Below are 22,110 nucleotides of genomic sequence, written 5' to 3'. Positions count from 1 at the left end.
CGTTTGCTTGTCCCCAAGAAAACACATCATTAAAAACATAGATAATGATAAGAGACTAAATGTATTACCTCCTGCTCAAATAAATACAAGACTCTACAAGCATTGGAAAATGATAAAAAGATAATGAGTTACAAACATTAAGTACAACAAAAAGATCTTGTCTCACCTCCTATATGTTTGTGCCATGTGTGTGAACCTTGTATTTCATCTGCCCTAACCTGGTCCAGCCTACTGACTTTAATCAGTACAGCTCTAGATGCTAATCACTCCACATGCAAGAGTACTCAGTCTTAAAATGCTAAGTGCTACTCCAATGAACAAGACAGATCCTTCTAAGTCTTGAGCTAGAACTAACTCCCCCTTTTTTTTTGTCAAAGCCTCTAGTAGGTAGCTAAAAAGATCACTAGGGTTTTTATTTTCATTTCATTTCATTTTTTTTCCAAGTCCGACTAACATAGACTGCACCAAAAAAATCTTTCTGGAGGGTGCACATGCTGGTTAGGCACAAGAGCCACCCAACTACTTGATTACAGTCTACATAGACGCATTCATGCTTCATTAGCAGAGGAATACTGATATAAACTCATTTTTTTGCTTTCATTCATTCTATCTTTTTTTTTCATCATTTTCTTTTTCACATTCATCCTAGATCATGTCTTCAGGCTACTCTACATGCCACAAAATTAGGGCTAGCTCAACAAGATCTAGAAGTTCTTAAGAGTTCATTGAAAGAAAGAACTTAGAATTCTAAGGCCAAATACTCAAAGATGTGTGTTAAGCATTCAAGAGATATAGAGTAGTTATGTTGGCTATTCCCAGGGCATCAACACAAGATTCAGTGCACAAGAAAATACTAGAGGTGAAACAGGATTCAATAAAGCACACAAAGCATGTAACTCACATCAATCATTAAACCATGCTAGAAGAGTCTTACAAGAATGAATAAGCCATCATGTGTACACTAGCATGTAAATAATAACCCTAATACATACAATACACCCATCCCTCACCTAGTGTTTTACATTGTCGCCAATGTACACTAATCATGAAAAACATAATAACATGTGCAATGAAAATAATGGAGGAGGGTGGAACGAAGAACTTCCCTGGTTAAATCTTGTGGACACGCGAGAGGTGACCCGAATAAAAGGTGTTGCAAGCTTTTCATGTCGGGTCTGGCTTCCATGGGATGTGGAGAGGCTCACCAAGCTCCCTTAATACCCTGCACGGCATAAAGAGGCATCATCATTCCAAAAAAAAAATTAAGATAGCAAAAATAAATGCCAGGAAGTAGTCAAAACACACAAATACTAGATGATAAGTAGCAAAGTTCAACACAAGGTTGGTAGGGCATCCCCTCCCCAACTTATTAAAACCAAACAAACACACTTGCATCAAAATAAAGTCAAAATAAACAAACTGCAGAAATAAAAATAACAAGAAACAAATGCCCATGCTCAGAAGTAAAAGATATCATCAAATGGTGTTGTAGCTGGCGAGGGAATGGAGCAGGAGGCAGTAGTGGCCTGTGATGATGATCCACGGTAGAAGATGACAAACTGCTGAAAATGCTCTGTGAGCTGCAACTGACCATCTAAGATCTGGTAAATCTGTCCTCGCATCTCGCGCTGCTCGTGCCGAATAGCCTGAATGTCATCCTCCATACCCTTGAATCTAGAGTCGAAGTCTGAGGGAAATGAAGTGCTAGGTGGGTCCTGAGTGGGCATTCCATCAGATTCGGACTCAGACTCATCATGGTCCTAGTGACTGGATTTTCCTGTGGTCAAGTGTGAAACAAGGCTGCATGTGCCACCCTTCTTCTGTAACAAACCAATAGCTCGCAGGACAGGTGCTCCAAGAGGTGCGACTTCCCCGACCATAGTCATACCTCGAGTGCGGTCCAACAAATTCATGCCACGGATCAACCTTGTGATGTAGGGCCCTGCAAAGATAGCTCTGATTAATGAATGCTTCAGCAACTAAGTGCCCAATATGAATAGGATACTCCCTAAGTATGTCGTACATGGTGAACAAGTTGGATTGTGTAACTACACCAGTGCTATCTTTTCGTCCCCCAATAGAGCGAGTAATGAGCGCATGAATGTATCTATGGAGGGGATTCACCAAACGAGTAGCCTTCCATGTATTTGTGGTGTCACTTGGCGCTAAATAATTCCAATACTTGCTTGCATTCACGGCAAGTGGAAAATCAATGTGGGGCCAATTAAGCAATGAAGCGCTAATGAACTCATCATCATAAATTCCCATGTATTTTACAAACTCCATGTGGTTCATTGCATGAGTCTTCCCAAAAGCTTAGAATTTAATGGCATCCGGTCGTCGAATGAGAACACTCCTCTCATCTTGCCTCACCTCGAATGTGCTCAACACCTCCAACATAAGTTGGCGAAAAGTAGGTTCATCAATGGAAAATAATTCCGTCCAACCATTTCAAGAAAATAAATCTCTCACTTGCTCATCCCATCCAAGCTCTCCAAGAACACTCCAATCAATGTGCCGAAAAGTAGCAAATGGCTTAGTCTTCAAACTATCATAACGGGTCATGTGGAGAGAATAAGAGAAGCAAGGCTCGTCGGGGGTGTGAGACTCATGCCTCGGCCGTTTAGAAGCGAGTTTCTTGACGTGTGGCATTCCTACAACAATAATAATTCAAATAAGAATGAAAGGAATCCAAGAGAGTGTATTATGTGGCATGAAAATGGATGAAACATGAGGAAAATGGATGAAACATGAGGAAAATGGTGTGAATAGGATCCATACGGGCATAAGGAGCCCGTATGGACTCTATTCAATGTACTAGAGTTTCCCCTCATCATGAATTCAAAAAGATTTGTACATAAATTCGAGATAAATCAAAGACATGATGATTATACCACACAATACAAGCTAAAAGCTTGAAATAATCCACACAAAAACTCAAGAAAGCAAGAAGAAAAGAAAAGAAAAAAAAAAATTTCATTCATAACAAGTTTCATACCAACAAGATTTGAAAACACTTGAGTGGAGCTTGAAGACAAACACTAGATCAAATTCCCAAGGAGATGTGGAGATAATTTAGAACATTTCTTTGGTGAGATCCGGCCATGGATAGATGGATCATGGAAGCTAGGGTTCGGTTGGAGAAGAAGGAGAATGAAGAGAGAGACAAGATAGCAACATTATCATGAAAAAGATAGCTCCATACGGCCTCAATGAGCAGCTCATTGAGGCTGTATGAGCTAGTGTAAACATTATGATTTTTCTTAATGGTCTCTATGAGCTCCTCATAGAGCTTGTGAAGCCTAGTTAAAAAGTTCTGGGTGGTCTTTGATGGTCTCTATGAGCTCCTCATAGAGGCCGTGAGGCACTAAAAACTTGGTTTAAAGTCTTGGTTGCTTCTCCAAACACATGGCCATGGTTACAAAATGATCTAAAATCATCTCCAACATGAAATAATGGTTCAAAGTTTCAATCTAACACATAAAATTATAGCTCACACAAGTACAATTTCACAATAATATCAAGTAAACAACCACATGGACAATGATCATGATAAATAAAATAATGAGAGCATGGACTTATTCGAATTAACAACTCTAAGAAAATACGAAAAATAACAATAACATGAACACAAAGAACATACAAGCATGAAAATAAACCCCCCGAATATTTGGGTTGCCTCCCAAGAAGCGCTTGTTTAACGTCATGAGCTTGACGTACCTTTTTACTTACCTCATGACCACATAAGCTTCCCCGGGAATAGCTTCAACCTAGAGTTGAACAGTAATACTTGATCCCCTTCTTGAAATTGTTTAGGATGCTTGATATGCCTATCGTGGTACTTCTTCACTCTTTCTTTGTAAAGTTTGGAATTTTCGTATGCCATGGTGCGCCATTCATCTAATTCATTTAATTGAAGCTTCCTCTTCTTGCCTGCAAGAGTGGAATCAAAATTTAGAAATTTAATAGCCCAATAAGCTTTATGTTCAAGTTCTACAGGTAAGTGACAGGCTTTTCCATAGACTAATCTGTATGGAGTGGTTCCAATAGGAGTCTTATATGTTGTTCTGTATGCCCATAGAGCGTCATCCAAGTGTTCTACCCAGTCTCTTCTATTCTGAGCAACATTTTTCTCCACGATTCTTTTTAAATCCCTGTTGGAAACTTCCACTTTCCCACTAGTTTGTAGGTGATATGGTGTTTCTAGTTTGTGATAAACATTATAGCGCTTTAGAATTTTTGCAAACTGAGCATTGCAAAAGTGTGTGCCTCGATCATTAATGATTGCCCGTGGTGTTCCAAACCTAGAGAAGAGTTTCTTTAAGAATTTGACAACTGCCCTTGCATCGCTTGTTGGTAGGGCCTGAGCTTCCACCCATTTAGACATGTAATCGACTGCCACAAGAATGAACTTACAACCATGTGAGCTTGGGAATGGTTCCATGAAGTCAATCCCCCACACATTAAAAATTTCACACGCCTGATTCCAATTTTGAGGCATCTCATCCCGGTGAGAAATGTTGCCGACCCTCTGACACCTATCACATGCTTGGATGAATTTATGGGTGTCCTGAAATAATGATGGCCAATAAAATCCTGCATCAAGAATTTTGTTTGCGGTGCGGTTTGAATTGTAGTGACCACCAGTTGGTCCTGAATGGCAGTGCTTCAAAATACTCAAGCCTTCTGTCTGTGATACACATCTGCGAATAACCTGATCTGAACAAATTTTGAAAAGATAAGGGTCTTCCCATATATAGTGCTTCAAGTCTGAAAAAAACTTTTTTCGTTGTTGATATGTGAACCATTTTGGGATGATCCCCCGACTAAATAGTTGGCAAAATCAGCAAACCACGGTGGTTCACACTCTTCCACTGCCTGAATACTATACAAGTGTTCCTCAAGAAATGAATCATTAATATCTTTCTCCCTGAAAGTATAGAGATTTGTATTCTTAAGCCGGGATAAATGAATCTGCAGCAAGATTTTCAGCCCCTCTCTTATCTTTAATTTCCAAATCAAATTCCTGGAGCAAAAGGACCCATCTAATCAAGAGTGGCTTGGCATCAGACTTGCTAAGTAGATATCACAAGGTAGGATGATTAGTGTAAACCACCACCTTGGATAGAACCAGATATGATCGAAATTTATCAAATGCGAAGAAGACGACAAGCAACTCTTTTTCTGTCGTGGTATAATTCTCCTGGGTGTCTGTCAATGTTTTGCTAGCATAATATATAGGATGGAAATGTTTGTCTGTTTGCTGTCCAAGGACTGCACCCACTGTAAAATCACTAGCATCACACATTAATTCAAATGGAGAATCCCAATATGGAGCTACCATTATGGGTGCTTGAGTGAGTTTTTCTTTGAGCATGATAAAAGCTTTCATGCAATCATCGTCAAACTTGAATGGTACATCTTTCTCCAACAATTTTGTTAGAGGTCTGGCAATTTTGGCAAAGTCCCTAATGAATCTTCTATAAAAACCTGCATGCACAAGAAAAGTCCTGATAACTTTTACTGAAGTTGGGGGAGGTAGTTATTCTATAACGGAATTTTTGCTCTGTCTACCTCAATTCCTTCCTTGGAGATTTTGTGATCCAGAACTATCCTTTCATGAACCATGAAATGGCATTTCTCAGAACTTAGCACAAGATTAGTCTCCTCGCATTGAGTAAGAACATGCTCCAGATTTCTGAGACATAAATCAAAGGAGTCACCAAATATAGAAAAGTCATCCATGAAAACCTCCATGAAATCTTCCACCATATCCTCGAAAATTGGCAACATGCGCCTCTGAAAAGTTGCATGGGCGTTACAAAGGCCAAACTGCATTCGGCAATATGCAAATGTTCCATAAGGGCATGTGAATGTAGTTTTTTCTTGGTCTTCTGGTGCAATAGGAATTTGAAAATATCCTGAGAAGCCATCTAGAAAATAATAGTATGAATACCCAGCAAGCCTCTCAAGCATTTGATCAATAAATGGTAGTGGGAAATGGTCTTTTCGGGCGGCATCTGTAGTCAAGGAAGACACGCCATCCGGTGATTGTTCGAGTAGGAATTAACTCATTCTTCACATTGGTAATGACGGTCATCCCTCCCTTTTTAGGTACAACCTGTACTGAGCTCACCCACTCACTGTCAGAGATTGGATAGATAATGCCTGCATTAAGGAGTTTGATGACTTCAGCCCTTAGTACTTCCTTCATGTTTGGATTTAATCTTCTTTGTGGTAAGGGTGAGGGTTTATGATCATCCTCCATCTGGATTTTATGAGTGCAAAATGAAGGATTTATTCCCTTGATATCAGCTATCTTCCAAGAAATTGCGTTCTTATGCTTTTTCAAGACATTCACCAAATCACTCTTTTGATCAACTGTAAGGTTTGAGGCAATGATGACAGGGAGCAAAGTTCCTTCCCTAAGAAATGAGTATTCAAGGTGTTCAGGTAACTCTTTCAATTCTAAATTCGGTGCTTCCTCAATTGAAGGTCGCAGATTTTTATTCTGCAGTATATCACTTTGTTCTAGTTAATCATCTTCTGCAGATACTGAGCTTTCATATGAACTCTCATTGATGCCATATACATGTTGCACACTATCCTCAGTATCTTTCTCCTGGTCTTTGCTGGGTTCAGCTATCGGAGATAATTGGTATGCTTGCAGTTTTGCCATGTCCAATGCAGTTAATTTAGTAGGAATACTGATTTCTTCTTTCGTTGGAATTCTTCCAAAATTCATGAAGTCTGTAAGAATAGTTCTCCAAATATTATCTTCAGCTGCTGTAATAGTACCTTCCCAAGGTTTGAATGTGCACATCGAATTGTCTTGTATGTAGGCTAAATGATGTATAGGTGGTAACCAATCACTCCAGATCTCAACCATAGCCTGCTCATTTCCTTGTATAAAATCCAAATCTGCCATACTAACCCTCCCTCAGTTTCACTGGTTGGTGCAACTAGGTTTGATAGATTTGCACGTGTCATGCATAGTACCTTGCAAAGTCAATAAAGATAGAGAAAGTTAAGCTAAAAAAGAAATAAGACAAAAGAAAAGAATAAATAAAAAGAAAAGACAAATGGTTAGAACAATAAGCTAGAAGTTTCCTAGAATTCCTTAATATTCCCCGGCAACGGCACCAAAAACTTGGTTAATCACCCGCAAATGTACGGGGTCGCCAGGTAATACCTTGTGCAAAAGCCCAAGGATCGTATTCCATGGTGCTAAGGAGCTCCTATTACTCCTCTATCACTCACTTTCTAACCTAACAACTTAAGCATGGTATACTACTCTAATACGAGCAAGAATGTAAATAAAACACAGTTATAGTAATTCCAAGGCAAGCAAGAAAATCACAAGAGGAATGATGCTAAGAATAGGCCCAGGGATGAGGATTCCCAAGAGGGGTCATCATGATATAAGGATGCATAAAAATAAACGGCAAGGGTGATTTAGACCGATGGACCTCAAAATTAGTTCAACGCTAATTTCTCAGCGGCTAAGCACTAATCCTGTACAAATGATGACAAGGATCTCTCCTTAATCATATTCCTACGATTGCAATGAGTACAAGGCGATCATACGCTAAGGATGCACTTAACCTAAGTTTATCCTCATGGTTCGGAGGGGCTACTTACATCCAATTTCTAAGCATGTTGGTCAAAGATTACCCCTTTTAGTTCATTAACAATCTAGTACATGCGAGTAGGTCACATCTACATATACAACTCAAACAAGAACTAAGGATTTCTCCACATAATAGTTCTAGGTATGAAACACAATGAACCAATCAATAAATCACACCAATGCACTCCAAATGTAAATGTAGCATCCAAAAATACATGATGAGCCCCCAAGGTTCACCTACATCCTGTGGCCTTGGGGGTCTAGTGTGCCATCATACAAACAAGCATATCAATCTCAACAAAAACAAGAAGTAAATGCATAAATGACACTCCCTAGTCCGAATGATGATGAAGAAGGAAAAATGCCGGCCGAATGATGTTTCCTCAAGCCCAAGGAAAGCCGAATACTCCTCCTCCTTTGATGATGAAGCTGTCCCCTTGAGATCTTGCCCATGATCTTCCCAAGCCTCAAGCCAAAACACTCTTCAAAATAATCTCTTCCTTTCTCCTCTTCTTCCCAAGTGCTGGCTGCCAAGGATCCTCCAAGTCTCCCCTCATAAATCCTCCCTAATCCTATCCAAAAGTCCCCCTATATATCACTCATCATCCCCCAAAATGGCCTCCATCCCGAGTGGTATACCACTCTCTATGAGTTCAATCCCGGGTGGTATACTCCTCTCTATGAGGACCTCATTCAGGTGGTAGACTGGCGCCATGAGGTCCTCATAGAGCTCCTCATTGACACTATTTGGGGTAGGCAAACTCCACAAATGCACTCAGAATAGTATCTATATTGGCTCAATGAGCACCTCATTGAGCCAGTATGCCTTCAAGCAAAACTTGTTCTCTTTATTGGCTACAGTAATCATCCCGGGCTTTATACCGGATAGCATTGAGGCCGTATGCCGTGATTAGATTCCTAACTCAAAAACCAACCAGGTGATACAATGGCAGCTACAGTGATCTTGCTGCAGTTCGATACTCAGCTTTAGTACTTTGCTACAGTGAATGAGCTACAGTACCATGACCTGGTTTTTTTTTTTTTTTGCCCAAATCATATCTTCGTGTCCTCTATGGCGTTTTGGTGCCCTACAAAAAAAATAACACACGATTAAGCATAAAACGGGCATCAATTCTTATAAAAATACATGTTATATGCAACAAATACATATACTAAAATACATACATTTAGACACTTATCACGTGTCAGAGAGAGTCCTTGCTCAGTTTGACTCGTCTTATTATGAACAAAGACAGGAACTTTTTTCTTTGGTTGTGTCAATGTCAGGGAAGGAAAGTGGTGAGATAGAGGAATTAACAGCTATTGAAGACCCTTCAGAAGCAAATGCACAAGTGGAAGAGGTGGAGAATGATTTTGAACAGGAGGGGAACAATTTTCAGGAAATTGACAGATTGAAAGAGAGCAAACTGCGCCCATCGATTGAGGAACCACCTGAATTAGAATTTAAAAGCTTACTGTTATGCTTGGAGTATGTCTTATTAATGGAAGAATCAAAGCTCCCGGTGATTGTGGCTTCAAGTTTGTCTATAGATCAAGAGGAGAAGCTTGTTAGCATGTTGAAAAGGCATAAATCGGCTATTGCTTGGAAGATCTTAGATATCAAGGGCATCAATCTATTATTTTGCACTCATAAAATCTTGATGGAGGAAAATTATAAATCTGTTATCCAACCCTAAAGATGATTGAACCCAAACATGAAGGAAGTTGCCAAAGCAGAAGTGGTAAAACTGCTTCATGCAGGGATTATCTACCCCATCTCCGATAGTTCATGGGTGAGCGCAACTCAAGTAGTCCTAAAGAAGTTAGGAATGATGGTTGTGAGGAATGAAAAGAATGAACTAATGGGTTGGCCTATCTGCATTTATTACAGAAGGCTGAATGATGCTACTCAAAAGGACCATTTTCCATTACCGTTTATTGATCAAATGTTGGAGCGGTTGACAGGGCATCAATTTTATTGCTTCGTTGATGGTATGTCGGGGTACTTCCAAATTCTAATAGATTTAGAGGATCAAGAAAAGACAGCATTCACTTGTCCTTATGGTACTTTTGCTTATAAAAGAATGCCTTTTGGGTTGTGTAATGCTTCGGTGACATTCCAGCATTGCATGACTGCCATTTTTGATGATCTTCTAGAAGACATAATGGAAGTGTTCATGGATGACTTTTCAGTATTTGGAGACTCCTTCGACATGTATTTAAAGATTTTGGAAAGAGTGCTAGTGAGGTGTGAAGAAACAAATCTTGTTCTTAATTGGGAAAAATGTCATTTTATGGTTCAGGAAGGCATTGTTCTCAGACATAAGATTTCCCAAGTAGGCATGGACGTAGATGATAAGTGCTTGTGTGATAAGAAGATGAAGTGTTCTTTCCTTATGATGAGCCTTACTTTTCTCTTGTTTTAACTCTAATATGTGTGCATTTATGTTACTTTCATGCATATAGGGTTGTGAAGCTGAATGTTAGAGAAAGAAGCCAATCTAGATCGTGAATGCACCATTTGGAGGAAATCTTGAGAAGGTTCAAACGCGAAGACATAAGTCGGGTTCAAGATGCGAGAATGTGTGCCAACCTCCTTGTATTCAAGTTAGCACAACGATTTGGAGGGGCACAAGGGCAGTCACATTCAAGCATTTCAGCTTGTACATGTATAGAAAGATCTCCATCAATATGTCCGTTTATTGAAGAAACAAAGCGATCTATGGCGTAAATGTGTGCCCGTTTATGTTACCTCGATGAAAGTATGGATTCGGGAGTGTTTCTGGCTGGTACTGCAGCAGGGCACTATGCCAAACACTGTAGTAGTTACTATTTCATAGTTGGCCGAAGAAGGAGTAAAATAGAGAATCCATATGGGCGTGTGGAAATTCCACATGCCCGTGCGAAAAATCCATAGGGGCGCCCTTATGGGCATGTGGATTCCCGATTCCAGCCCTATTTAAGGACGATTTCAGCCCCGATTTCAGCATTCTTTTCTCCATCTTTTCCCCAACTTAAGAGAGGGTTGCGGCTAGGGTTTTGAGAGGTATTGGCTATGGATTTGGAGAGGTTCTATGGCTCTAACATCACGCTCCGTTTGGAAGAAAGTTAGTGGGAGAGCTTTCGTCGGTGCCGATCCGACGAGGTGTATCCTAGGCCGGACAAAGGGACCCTTGGACGAGTAGAGGACTCTCCACAAGACCATCACCACGACTATCGAGGGGGGTTTCTATGGATTCTTTACTTTTACGTTTGATATCATTGGTTGTAATTAGCTCCATGGAGAGCTAAATCCCCTAGTAGGTACTTGGATATTTGTGAACACTAGGATGTATTCGTTTCATTGAACCTTTTTATTATGCTTTCAATTAATTAATATTTTATTTGAGTTCCAATCTTGTATGCTTGATTGTGAGAATACTCCCTTAAAGTGACACTAGAGTTGAGAGTTCTTGTTGGTAACTCTTGTGAGTGAGTGACACACCACGAGAGTTAGACAAAGCTAGATTTGAGAGGGTTGAGAGGGTGAGTCAGGAGGTAGCGGAGCGTCCCCTTTCCTCTCCGGTGTGATTTATTCTATCTTAATTTCCTCAAGCTCTTTGCGGCCATAGTAGAGTGAATGGGCTAAGGGATGACCTTCCGCTGGGGCTTAGTTGCGAGTGCAACGGAGTGAAGCGCTGATGTGATTTTAGCACTTAGGGCTTAATTGTGCCTAGGGATCTTCCACCTCGACCAAAGTGTTAGGTCTACATTTAGGAAGAGGATTTATCACTTGGAATCCCTAAAACTCATTGTGATTCCATACGAGTGCGAGGTTGAGAGGTTATTCAATTTCTTCTCCAGGACATGTATAGAGTTAAGCATGGTTGACCTTAGATTTGGGACCATGTATTTAAGGATCTCCAAGACTGATTAATGCATTAGTTAGAAAGCATAATAGAGTGTTTTTTCACTTGAAATGATTGTCCTAGGTAGAACAATATCTGGGTATCCCACTTATATCGATTACCTTGCCTCTCCTTTACTTGCACTCTTTCTCTTCTTTCTTTTGCTTTTGTTACATCACATTTTGTCACACAAATCACTATTCACTTTTTGTTTAGTTAAGAAACAATTTAAGTGTTTTTATTCCCTACTCTCTATGGATATGATACCTACTCATCTGGGATTTATTACTTCGACAAACCCGTGCACTTGCGGGACATACGCAATGGGCGTTGTTAGCAGATAAGGTGAAGATTGAAGTCATAGAGAAGCTTCCTCCACCTACAAATGTAAAAGGGTTTCATAGTGTTTTGGGGCATACAGGTTTCTACAGAAGGTTCATTAAGGATTTTTCGAAGATTACGCAACCATTATCCAAACTTCTTGAAAAACGATGCTTCTTTTGATTTTGGGAATGATGGTCTGATGGCATTCAATTTGTTAAAGGAGAAAGTAGTGAAAGCACCAATTCTAAGTATACTGGTTTGGAAAAAACCTTTTGAACTCATGTGCAATGCAAGTGATTATGTTGTTGGAGTAGTTTTTGGGTCAGGGGAAAGATATCCAGTTCTGACCAATTTACTATGCTAGCAAGACTCTCACAAGTGCTCAGGAGAACTATACAACCATCGAAAAAGAGTTGTTGGTAGTAGTGTTTGCTTTTGACAAGTTCAGGCCATACCTCATCTTATCTAAGGTCACAGTATTTACCGAGCAGTCGGCACTCCGTTACCTCATGAACGAGGCTGACGCAAAACCAAGATTGATTCGTTGGATACTATTGTTGCAAGAGTTTGATATGGAGATAAAAGATAAGAGACGAACCGAAAATGTCGTTGAGGATCACCTATCAACGTTAGAAGGTTGTGAAGGTCAAGAACCAGCAAGCAAGGAAATTAAAGATTTCTTTCCCGAAGAGCATTTGTATGTAGTGCAAGATTTTGATCTAGAAGATACTCCGTGGTTCACTGATATTTGCAAATTATTTTTTAGGGAAAGTATTGAAGCTAGGGCCTCACCTTTCAATAGGAGAAAAGGTTTTTTAGTGATTTGAAGAACTACTTTTGAGATGATCCATACTTGTTTCGTATTTGTGCTGACCATGTGGTTTGAAGATATGTGAAGGTTGGAATATTCTTGCACACTGCCACTCTGGGCCAGTTGGGGAACATTATGCATCAAGTAGAACTGCTGAAAAAGTTTTGGCTACTGGTTTTTATTGGCCAACTCTATTCCAGGATGCTCACCAATTGGTTCTTCGATGCGAAAGTTGTCAGAGGGCCGGAAACTTATCAAGAAGAGATAAGATGCCTCAAAATCCAAAGGAATTTTGTGAGGTGTTTGATGTATTGGGTATTGACTTCATGGGTCCATTTCTGAAGTCTAAAGTAATCAATACATTGTGGCTGCAATTGTTTATGTGTCTAAATAGGTGGAGGCTCAAGCTTTACCTACTAATGACACCAGAACCGTGGTAAAATTTTTAAATAGGTTGTTCACTCGATTTGGGACTCCACGGATTATCATTAGTGATCGAGGGACTCATTTTTGCAATGCTCAACTTGAGAAAGTTTTAAAGAGCTACAGGGTGCATCATCGCCTTGCTACTCCATACCATCCGCAGATAAGTAGTTAAGTGGAAGTCACAAAAAGGGAGCTTAAGAGAATCTTGACAAAGTCCGTGGAACAAGGGAAGTAGGATTGGTCGGAGCGCTTGGATGACACATTTTGGGCTCATAGAACAGCATATAAAACACTAATAGGGACCACTCCTTATAATTTAGTATATTATAAATCATGTCACTTGCCCGTGGAGCTCGAGCACAAAGCTTATTGGGCCATCAAGCCTATGAACTTTGACTTGAGGAAAGCAGGTGAACAAAGAATGCTCCATCTTAATGAGTTGGATGAATGGAGAATAAAGGTGTATGAAAATGTAAGAATTTACAAGGAAAGAATTCAGAAGTGGCATGATAAGCATATTAAAACTCCGAAGGAATTTAAGGTGGGGGATCAAGTGTTATTGTTCAATTCTCGCCTAAGGCTATTTCTGGGCAAGCTTAAATCCAGATGGTTTGGGCCCTATATCGTGACTGAGGTGTCAGCCCATGGTGCTATTGAAATCTCTCATCCGGAGAGAGGTACATTCAAAGTGAATGGACAACGGCTAAAGCCCTATTTTGGTGGGGAGGTTAGTAAAGACGACAAGGAAGTGTTCTTTCTTCGAGAGCCCCCGTGAGGTAAGACAAGGTACGTCAAGATAAGTGACATAAAACAAACGCTTCTATTGAGCCAACCAAAGTTTTTAATGTTTTCCTAGTTTTTAGTTAGAATTTGCATAAATAAGGCTTTGAGTCTTAGTATCTAGATCTTTTAGATGCTTTGATGTGCTTTTATTGTGGATCATTTGGTGTTATCATGTTCTTAAATGCATATGGTGAAGTTGTTGGTTGTTTGAGTGAGTTTGTTGTGTTTTCCCTGGTATATTTTGCATGATAGGGCAGACTTTGAGTGTATTGAGATGTTCAACAATTTTCTGTAGACCCTATAGTTTTTCTAAGTCATCTAGAGAAAACACACGGCCGTGTGGAATTTCCACATGACCGTGGGTCTCTACTGTGAGCTCTTCCCGAGAGGACACAGGGACATGGACTCGCCCTTGTAAACGACCTTGTGACAGTCACATGCCCGTGGGTAATTTCCGCACGGTCGTGCGTCTTCCTCCAGAGATTGAGATTTTTCCAGGGAAGACACAGAGGCGTGGACTCACCCTTATAGATGACCTTGTCATAACCACATGGGCGTGGATAATTTCCACACCCCCGTGTGGATCTATACAGAAAAGCTCTCCTCCATCTCGTGAATACACAGGTGCGTGTGGGTGCCCCTGTGAGCTGGCCTTGTGAATGTCCACGCCCATGGGGAATTTCCGCATGGGCATGTGAAACACTTAGAAAAATTTCTCGGGCTGGACAAAGAATACACAGGGGCATGCGTATGCCCCTGTGGGTCAGGCACACGGGTGTGGGCAATTTCCACACACCCATGTGGATGCGTTCAGAAGAATATGGTGTCATCTTGAGAAACCACAAGGGTGTGCATCTGCCCCTGTGGGTCTCTCCTGTGGAGTTACACAGGCATGGGTAATTTCTACAAGCCCGTGTGGATGTACAAAACTCAAAAAGGCTGTTTTTTCTCTTTAGAAATTTATTTTGCTTTTCATTTTTTCACTGCCAAACATTCTGAGAACGCATCCTTGCACTCTCCCGACATGTAACTATCATTTTAGAAGGTTGTTACTTGAGTTTTCTGGCCATTTTCTATTCTTTCATTCTCATTTTGTCAGCAAGCTCCTCTTTCTCTTTTCTTCGCCCAATCTTCATTTATTTTGCAGCACCAGCATCATCTTCACCGACAGCGGCAACAAATGCACCAACAATTGACACTGACACTTGAGGCATCTTTACCTTCTTTGTTCTTATTTTTGTATTTTATTTTTGCAATTAATTTTGGACTTTTATACTCAAAAAAATCTTCCTTCTGAGTTTATCTTTTATTTTTTCTCGAGTTGTATTTCACTGCTCTATCTTTTATATACTAAAGCCATTCATATTTGTTGAACTTCACTGAGCCCCCCTGTGTATGCGTGTAGATGGTCTTGTTAGTATGGTAATTGAGAACTACTCATGGACACGGGTCAAGGTGTTTTACACTTGGCCGTGTGTGCTTCACAACCCGTTGGAACTTCACTTCCAAGGACTTAGCTCCATAAAACGCACCACTAGGAGTCAGGGGAGTATTGTTTCAATTTCCCACTCCCACATGTGTTTTAAATTGTATTACTTTTATTATGCTTGCATGTGTACATTGAGGGCAATGTACATCTTAAGTGTCGGGGGAATTCATATTGCACACGTCCTTCACATAAATTTTGATTGACATACATGCTCACGTAGCCAATGGTGGTTCACCTTAGTTACAAAGAGTGTGTTCTTGACTGTAGGAGAATTTTAACATGAATGTTTTCATGCTCTAGTTTGTTCTTAAATTTCTAGGAATTTTTACCCGATTGACACTTGTTGCACCACTCAGTCATGAAACTCTTTTGGAAACTTAAGTTTGATGTTTAAGGGAATAATTAGTTTTATTTCTTGTGTTATTTTGCTAAAAAACAAAAACAAAAAATAATAATAATAAATAATAAAAATTGGAAAAAGAAAAGAAAAAAAAATTGTTTAGTTGTACATTTTGAGTGGAAAGAGCTACCACTTATGAATTCTGAAGCTACTCTCATAAGTAAGATACTAGTTATACCCAAATGAGAGAAAGAACTATCTCATGGGATGAGTGGAAGCTACCACCACGGTAGAAAGAGCTACCATCTCGAAATTGTGAAAGCCACCTTAGCGGCAGCTTCGGAAAGGGCTACCTTAGAGGATGTGTGAAGCTACTACCATCTTTTTGTTTTGTTACGTTTTGTAGTTAAATAAGTCCCTTATACTTGGAACATTGAGGAGTATACTTTGGGTTTACTTGCGTGAGTTTACACACACTTACACGATCTCGGGTTTGTTGTCCTTTTTTATTCAAGTTTTTATCTAGAGCATTGATTTTTGGTATTTAGTGTTGAAACTTCCCTTACTTGTAGAATTCTCTCTTTGCATGCTTTGGTGAACCTAAGGACAAGAACTTTCAATATTTCCTTCTTCTATACTTCAATGTTTTATTTTTACTTGAGGACAAGAAAAAGCTTAAGTGTGGAGGAGTTTGATAAGTTCTTGTGTGTTAAGAATGCGAATTATTCTTTCCTCACAATGAGCATGACTTTCATCAGGTTTAAGCACTAATACATGTGTATTTGTGTTCTTTTGTGCATGTAGGGTTGTGAAGCTAAGTATTAAGAAAAGAAGCTAAAAGTAGATTGTGAACGCACTATTTGGTGGAATCTTGGAAACAACAAACGTGAAGACACAAGTGGGGCACTAAGATACGTGAATGTGTGCCAACCTCCATGTATTCAAGCCATTACAATGAGTTGGAGGGGCACAAAGATAGTTACATTTGCGTATCCCAACTTGTGCAAAGATAGCAAGATCTTTACTAATGAACCCATTTATTGAAGAAGCGATATGATCTACAGCATAAACATGTGCCCATTTATGTTGCCTTGATGAAAAATGGATTCAGGAGTGTTTTTAGCCGGGCTACTGTAGTATATTGCTGCAGCAAATCACTGTAGTAATTTACTGTAGTAGTTACTGTTCATAGCCCACCGAAAATATCAGAATTCTAGAGAATCCACACGCCAGTGTGAAACATCCACAGACTTGTGTGGATGCTCGATTCCAGCCTATTTAAAGCTATTTTTCAGACCCTTTTCACCCTTCTCTCCAACATTTCTCTATTTTTTCGGAGGCCGCCAGCTAGGGTTTTGAGAGGCTTTTGGTAAGTCTTTGGAGTGGTTCTCCTGATTTGACACCGCGCTCTGCTTGGAAGAAGGTTATTAGCGGAGCTGTCGTTGGCATCGATCCGGTGAGGTGTGCCCTATGATGGACAAGGGGACCTTTGTAGAAGACGATGCTACTCCACAAGATCATGGACAAGAATACCGAGGGGGCTTTCTATTGATTACTTGTTTTTACATTCGATTTCATTGTTGATTGTTACTAGCTCCATGGAGAGCTAAACCCCTAGTGGGTACTTGGATTTGTGAATCCTAGGATATATTTGTTTCATTATTCTTCTATTATATTTTTCTTAATTGATGTCTTTAATTGAGTTTCAATCTTGAATGCTTATTGCATGATTTCTTCCTTAGAGTGACACTAGGGTTGAGAGTCTATATTGGTAACTTTTGTGAGTGAGTGACACACCATGAGGGTTAGACATTGCAAGATTGGAGAGGGTCCAGAGGGTTAGTCAAGACTTAGCAGAGCGTCTCCTTTCTGCTCTGATGTGATTTATCCTACCTCTATGTTCCAAGAGTTCTTTGCGGTCATAGTAGAGTGAATAGGCTAAGGGATGACCTCCGTTGGGGGTTAGTTGCACAGGCAACAGAGTGAAGCTTTGAAGTGACTTTAGCACCTAGGTCATAATTGCAACTAGGAGTCTTTCGCCTTGACCAAATGGTTAGATCTATATATTGGAATAGGGTTTATCACTTGGAATTCTTAGAGTGTCTTGCAGCACTATACAATGTGAGGTATTAAGATTGATCAATTTATCCGCTGGAGCATAGTGTAGAGTTAGTCACAGTTGACCTTAGGTTTGGTACCGTTTATTTAAGGATTTCCACGACTCATGAAGCGTCAATTAGGAGATACAATAGTTGATTTTGCACTTGAAGCAATTATCCTAGGTGGAAAAATATCCGAGTACCTCACTTCTACCAATTGCCTTACCTCTCATCTATTTGTGTTTCTCTCTTTCTTGTTTCTTTTATTCGTGCTTTCATTACATTTTATCAACAAAATCATTATCCCGTCTTCGCTTATTTAGAAAGCAATATTGGTATTTTTATTCCCTACTCCCAGTGGATATGATACCCACTCATCCCAACTTTTCATGGAGTAATCAAGGACCACAGAAGACCATGGGGCCATCGGGGTTCCAACAACAACAACAACAAGCCCCTCAAGTGGAATATAGAATTTCTGGCTTGGAAACCCGAATGACGGATTTGGAGAAGCATATGGCTAGATTTGTTCAATCGGAAAATATAAGGTTTGAATCAGTCGAGGCTACACTTCGTAATCACACCGCCTCCTTGCACAACCTTGAAAATCAAGTGGGGAAAATTGCGAAATCTCTTTCCGAAAGGCCACATGGGAGTTTACCAAGCAACACGGAAACCAACCCAAGAGAACATGTGAAGGCGATCGCTTTGAGAAGCGGTCGTGAGGTTGAAGGGAGGCTTCCGAGTGAGAAGCCGAAAGAACACGTACCCGAGGTCGTAGAGGTTGACAAGGGAGCAAGCAAGGAGAAAGAGGTGGCACCCCCACCTTTCACGCCAAGAATCCCTTTATCCCTCTAGATTGAAGAATGACCGAGGGATGAACAAAGATAAGAAGTTCCCTAAGTTTGTTCAAGCAACTCCACATCAACATTCCTTTTGTTGAGGCTTTGGCTCAAATGCCTAAGTATGCGAAGTTCCTTAAAGATCTATTGACCAACAAGAGGAAATTGGAGGAGAGTGCTTCAGTGGTGCTTGATGCTTCATGTTCGGCGGTGTTACAAAAGAACATGCCGAACAAGAAGAAGGACCCGAGAAGCTTCATTATCCCGTGTAACATCGGCAACTTAGGTGAGGAAATGGCATTGGCGGATTCAGGAGCGAGTATCAATGTCATGCCATACACTTTTTTCCAAAAGCTAGGTTTGGGTGAGCCTAGGCCTACTCGGATGACTTTACAATTGGCGGACCGAACGGTACGACATCCGAGAGGCATCATTGAAGACGTGCTTGTCAAGGTGTACAAGTATATTTTTCCGGTTGACTTTGTAGTGCTAGATGTCGATGAGGATGCAGAGGTACCCTTGATACTTGGGAGACCGTTCTTGCGGACTTCCAAAGCATTGATTGACATGGACGGCGGAGAGCTAACATTGAGAGTTGGAGACGATAAGCTCACTTACCGCCTTGCTGAAGCCATGCGGTATTCTCTCGATTTTGATGACACTTTGTATTTTCTAGACACTACTGATGAGATTGTTGATGAATATATACAGGAAATGTTCAACCCGGATCCGTATGAATGTTTGTTCGACCAAGAGGAGAGCAATGAAGAAGTACTGATGCTTGGTTCGACTGGAGAGGAAATATCTACCCCGGGAATCTTGAAGAAGGTGCTCCGAAAAATGAAGAGGGATCGAAGACACCACCGAAAACGCCCCAAAACTGTTTGAGACATACATGAGCAAAGGGAGTTGGACGAACAATTGCTTGGTGGTCCGAAGCCCGCTAGTACACCCTCTACCCTCAAGAGACTTTGCTCATCATGATTTCAAGTTATGGGTAAGAGGGCAACCTTCATTCATGAACCCCCGTGAGGTAAGAAAAGATACGTCAAGCTTAGTGACGTTAAAAAAGTGCTTCATGGGAGGCAACCCAAGTGTTTACTGTTTTCGTACCTTTTAGTTTAGTTTGCTTGCATGAATAAATTGTTAAGTGTTGGTGTTTCAATTTTTGAGTGCTTGTGCTGCGATTTTATTGTGGATCTTTAAAAGAATTCATTGTTGGTTTTGTTGTGAGTTGGTGAAGTTTGGTCGTTTGAGTTTTATATTGTGTTTTCCTCTGGTAAATTTTGCATAATAGAGCAGGCTCTGAGTGTGTGGACATGTTCTGATTAATTCTGCAGAGCCTGCAGGTTTTTCTAAGTCATCCAGAGAAAACACACGGGCGTGTGGAATTTCCACACGCCCGTGTATGTTCACTGTGAGCTCATCCAGAGAAGGCACAGGGGCGTGCGGCTACCCCTGTGGATGACCACCCAACTGGTGCACGCCCGTGGGTAATTTCCGCACGGGCGTGTGAATTTCTGCAGAGTTGGGCAGTTTTTCCCGAGAGCACACAGGGGCGTAGACTCGCCCCTGTGGGCAACCTTGTGAACCACGCACGGGCGTTGGTAATTTCCTCACGCCCGTGCGAAACTCTGCAGGTTGCTCCCTCCATCCCGAGAAAACACAGGGGCGTGCGGCCGCCCCTTTGAGTTGGGGCATGTGAATGACCACGCCCGTGGGGAATTTCCGCACGGGCGTGTGTTAGACTTGATATTTTTTCTCGGATGACCAGGGAAGCCACAGGGGCGTGCGTCTTCCCCTGTGGGTCTAGCGCACGGGCGTGGGTATTTTCTGCACGCCCGTGTGAATGCACAGAACGCCAGAAGTCGCGAGTTTTATTTTAAAAAGGGGATGATTTCTCTCCTTCTTCACGACTCCTTCTCACTCGAAAACACCCTCACAACATACTCCGAGTCCATAGCGCCGGATTTTAGCGAAGTTTTCTGGCCGGCTCTTCATTTTCAAACTCTTCCTCGTCGGTAAATCCTTTTTCATCATCTTCTTCGTCAATTCATAATTTCTATTGATTAATCTGGTTAATAATGCCTCGTTTCTTTAATTGGAACAATGAATTACATTTAGAACGACGTTAGAGATATTATTGAGTAGTATTTTTGGATTGATGATGCCTAGCCGTGCGGTTGTCACGCCCCGTGGATCCACACGGGCGTGCGGAAAATCCACACGACCGTGTGGATTTCTGCAGTATTATTCTATCGACTTGTTTGACCAATTTTGTTTAAAATTTTGTAGATCATGGCACCTAGGTCAAAGAAGCAAGCTGATAAGAGGCCACGTGAGTCATCCCCTGAAGCTAAGGACATGCGATTTGGGATTCCGGAACATCATGTCCGTTATGAGCGCTTATCGAGACTCCGTTTCGGACAGACTCGATTCCTGGACACGACTATACTGCGAGATCTTTAGCAGGGAGCTGAGTTCGCTGAGGAGGGTGAGGATCTTGTTTCAGATGGTGGTTGGCGGCAGTTATTGACGATTAGAGAGCCAACCATCTGAGCATTTGCTCTGGAAGTGCTCTCCTCGTTCGAGTTTGATAGAGCGTATGCGAGCTTCTACAGTTTAGGCACCCTGCTCAGTCTCGTAGTATTTGGACACCATCATAGCTTGAGCATTACACAGTTTTCCGTATTACTTGGTTTATATGAGGAGGCATTCACAGATACAGAGGAGTATGCACAGTTGCCTACTGATTATCCTGGAACCTTGACCCCGTAAAGAGCTTATAGAGTGCTATGTGGTCAAGGCCAGTACGAGCCGGGGGTGTCAAAGGGCACGTGCCTTTCCCGACCAGCATACAGATATTTGCATGGCATAATGTTTAGGTCGGTGAATGGCCGCGGCGACAGTACTGGTGTTCTGAGCCGTCAGGAGTTGCTGTACTTGTACTCGATGGTAGAACGCGTAACGATCCACTTAGGGCACATCCTGGCTGATTACATCAGACATCGTGACGATGCTAGACCCGGGAGTGATCTTCTCAGGCCCATACATTACGAGATTACTGTTGGGTATGGGTCTCTTGGATTCGATTCGCGGGGTCGAGAAAACAAGTGTACCTGCCCTTCTGGGTCTAGAGACGATGCGGTTGATGGGCATGGTCCGCAGGGTTCGGACAGGGGTTTTTGCATTAGTTCTACCAGCCCCAGAGATAGCTAAGGATGAGGGTGATGACGCCGGAGCATCTCAGCCAGCCCCCGAGCCTCAGCCCGCATCGATGGAGACCGAGGCACCTCCAGCGGCAGAGGAACCACCCCCAGACCGAGGAGTGGTCCGAGCCGAGGTTGCCGAGATTAGGGCTACGCAAGCCACTCAGTACACAGAGTTCATGGCACGCTTTCGACATTTTTACATGCAGATCCTAGAGCGAGACGTTGCCTCATCATTTGTCCTGCAGCCGAGGACCCTTCAGGCCCCGT

General features: G+C 41.4%; 1 protein-coding gene across 1 annotated transcript; it reads right to left on the bottom strand.

The window, feature by feature from the left end:
* Positions 1-5,439: 5,439 nt before the first annotated feature.
* LOC120249962 lies at positions 5,440-6,928 on the bottom strand. Its single transcript, XM_039258683.1, has 5 exons — positions 6,593-6,928; positions 6,362-6,511; positions 6,122-6,268; positions 5,575-5,832; positions 5,440-5,490 (listed from the first exon to the last, which is right to left on the bottom strand). Exons 1-5 carry the CDS (start codon positions 6,926-6,928, stop codon positions 5,440-5,442), a joined length of 942 nt encoding a protein of 313 aa, XP_039114617.1.
* Positions 6,929-22,110: the final 15,182 nt, after the last annotated feature.

Source organism: Dioscorea cayenensis, chromosome 3 (assembly GCF_009730915.1).
Source record: "Dioscorea cayenensis subsp. rotundata cultivar TDr96_F1 chromosome 3, TDr96_F1_v2_PseudoChromosome.rev07_lg8_w22 25.fasta, whole genome shotgun sequence".
NCBI classification, from domain to species: domain Eukaryota; kingdom Viridiplantae; phylum Streptophyta; class Magnoliopsida; order Dioscoreales; family Dioscoreaceae; genus Dioscorea; species Dioscorea cayenensis.
This window is presented reverse-complemented; position numbering and strand designations above follow the sequence as displayed.

Bases quoted from the DNA above. Each gene is read 5' to 3' on its own strand.
- LOC120249962 (XM_039258683.1), bottom strand. From the start codon at position 6,928: ATGGCAGATTTGGATTTTATACAAGGAAATGAGCAGGCTATGGTTGAG. The intron at 6,512-6,592 runs GTATATGGCATC...GATATACTGCAG, and splicing joins CTGAGGATAGTGTGCAACAT to AATAAAAATCTGCGACCTTC. The intron at 6,269-6,361 runs GTGAATGTCTTG...CATAAAATCCAG, and splicing joins TTGATCAAAAGAGTGATTTG to ATGGAGGATGATCATAAACC.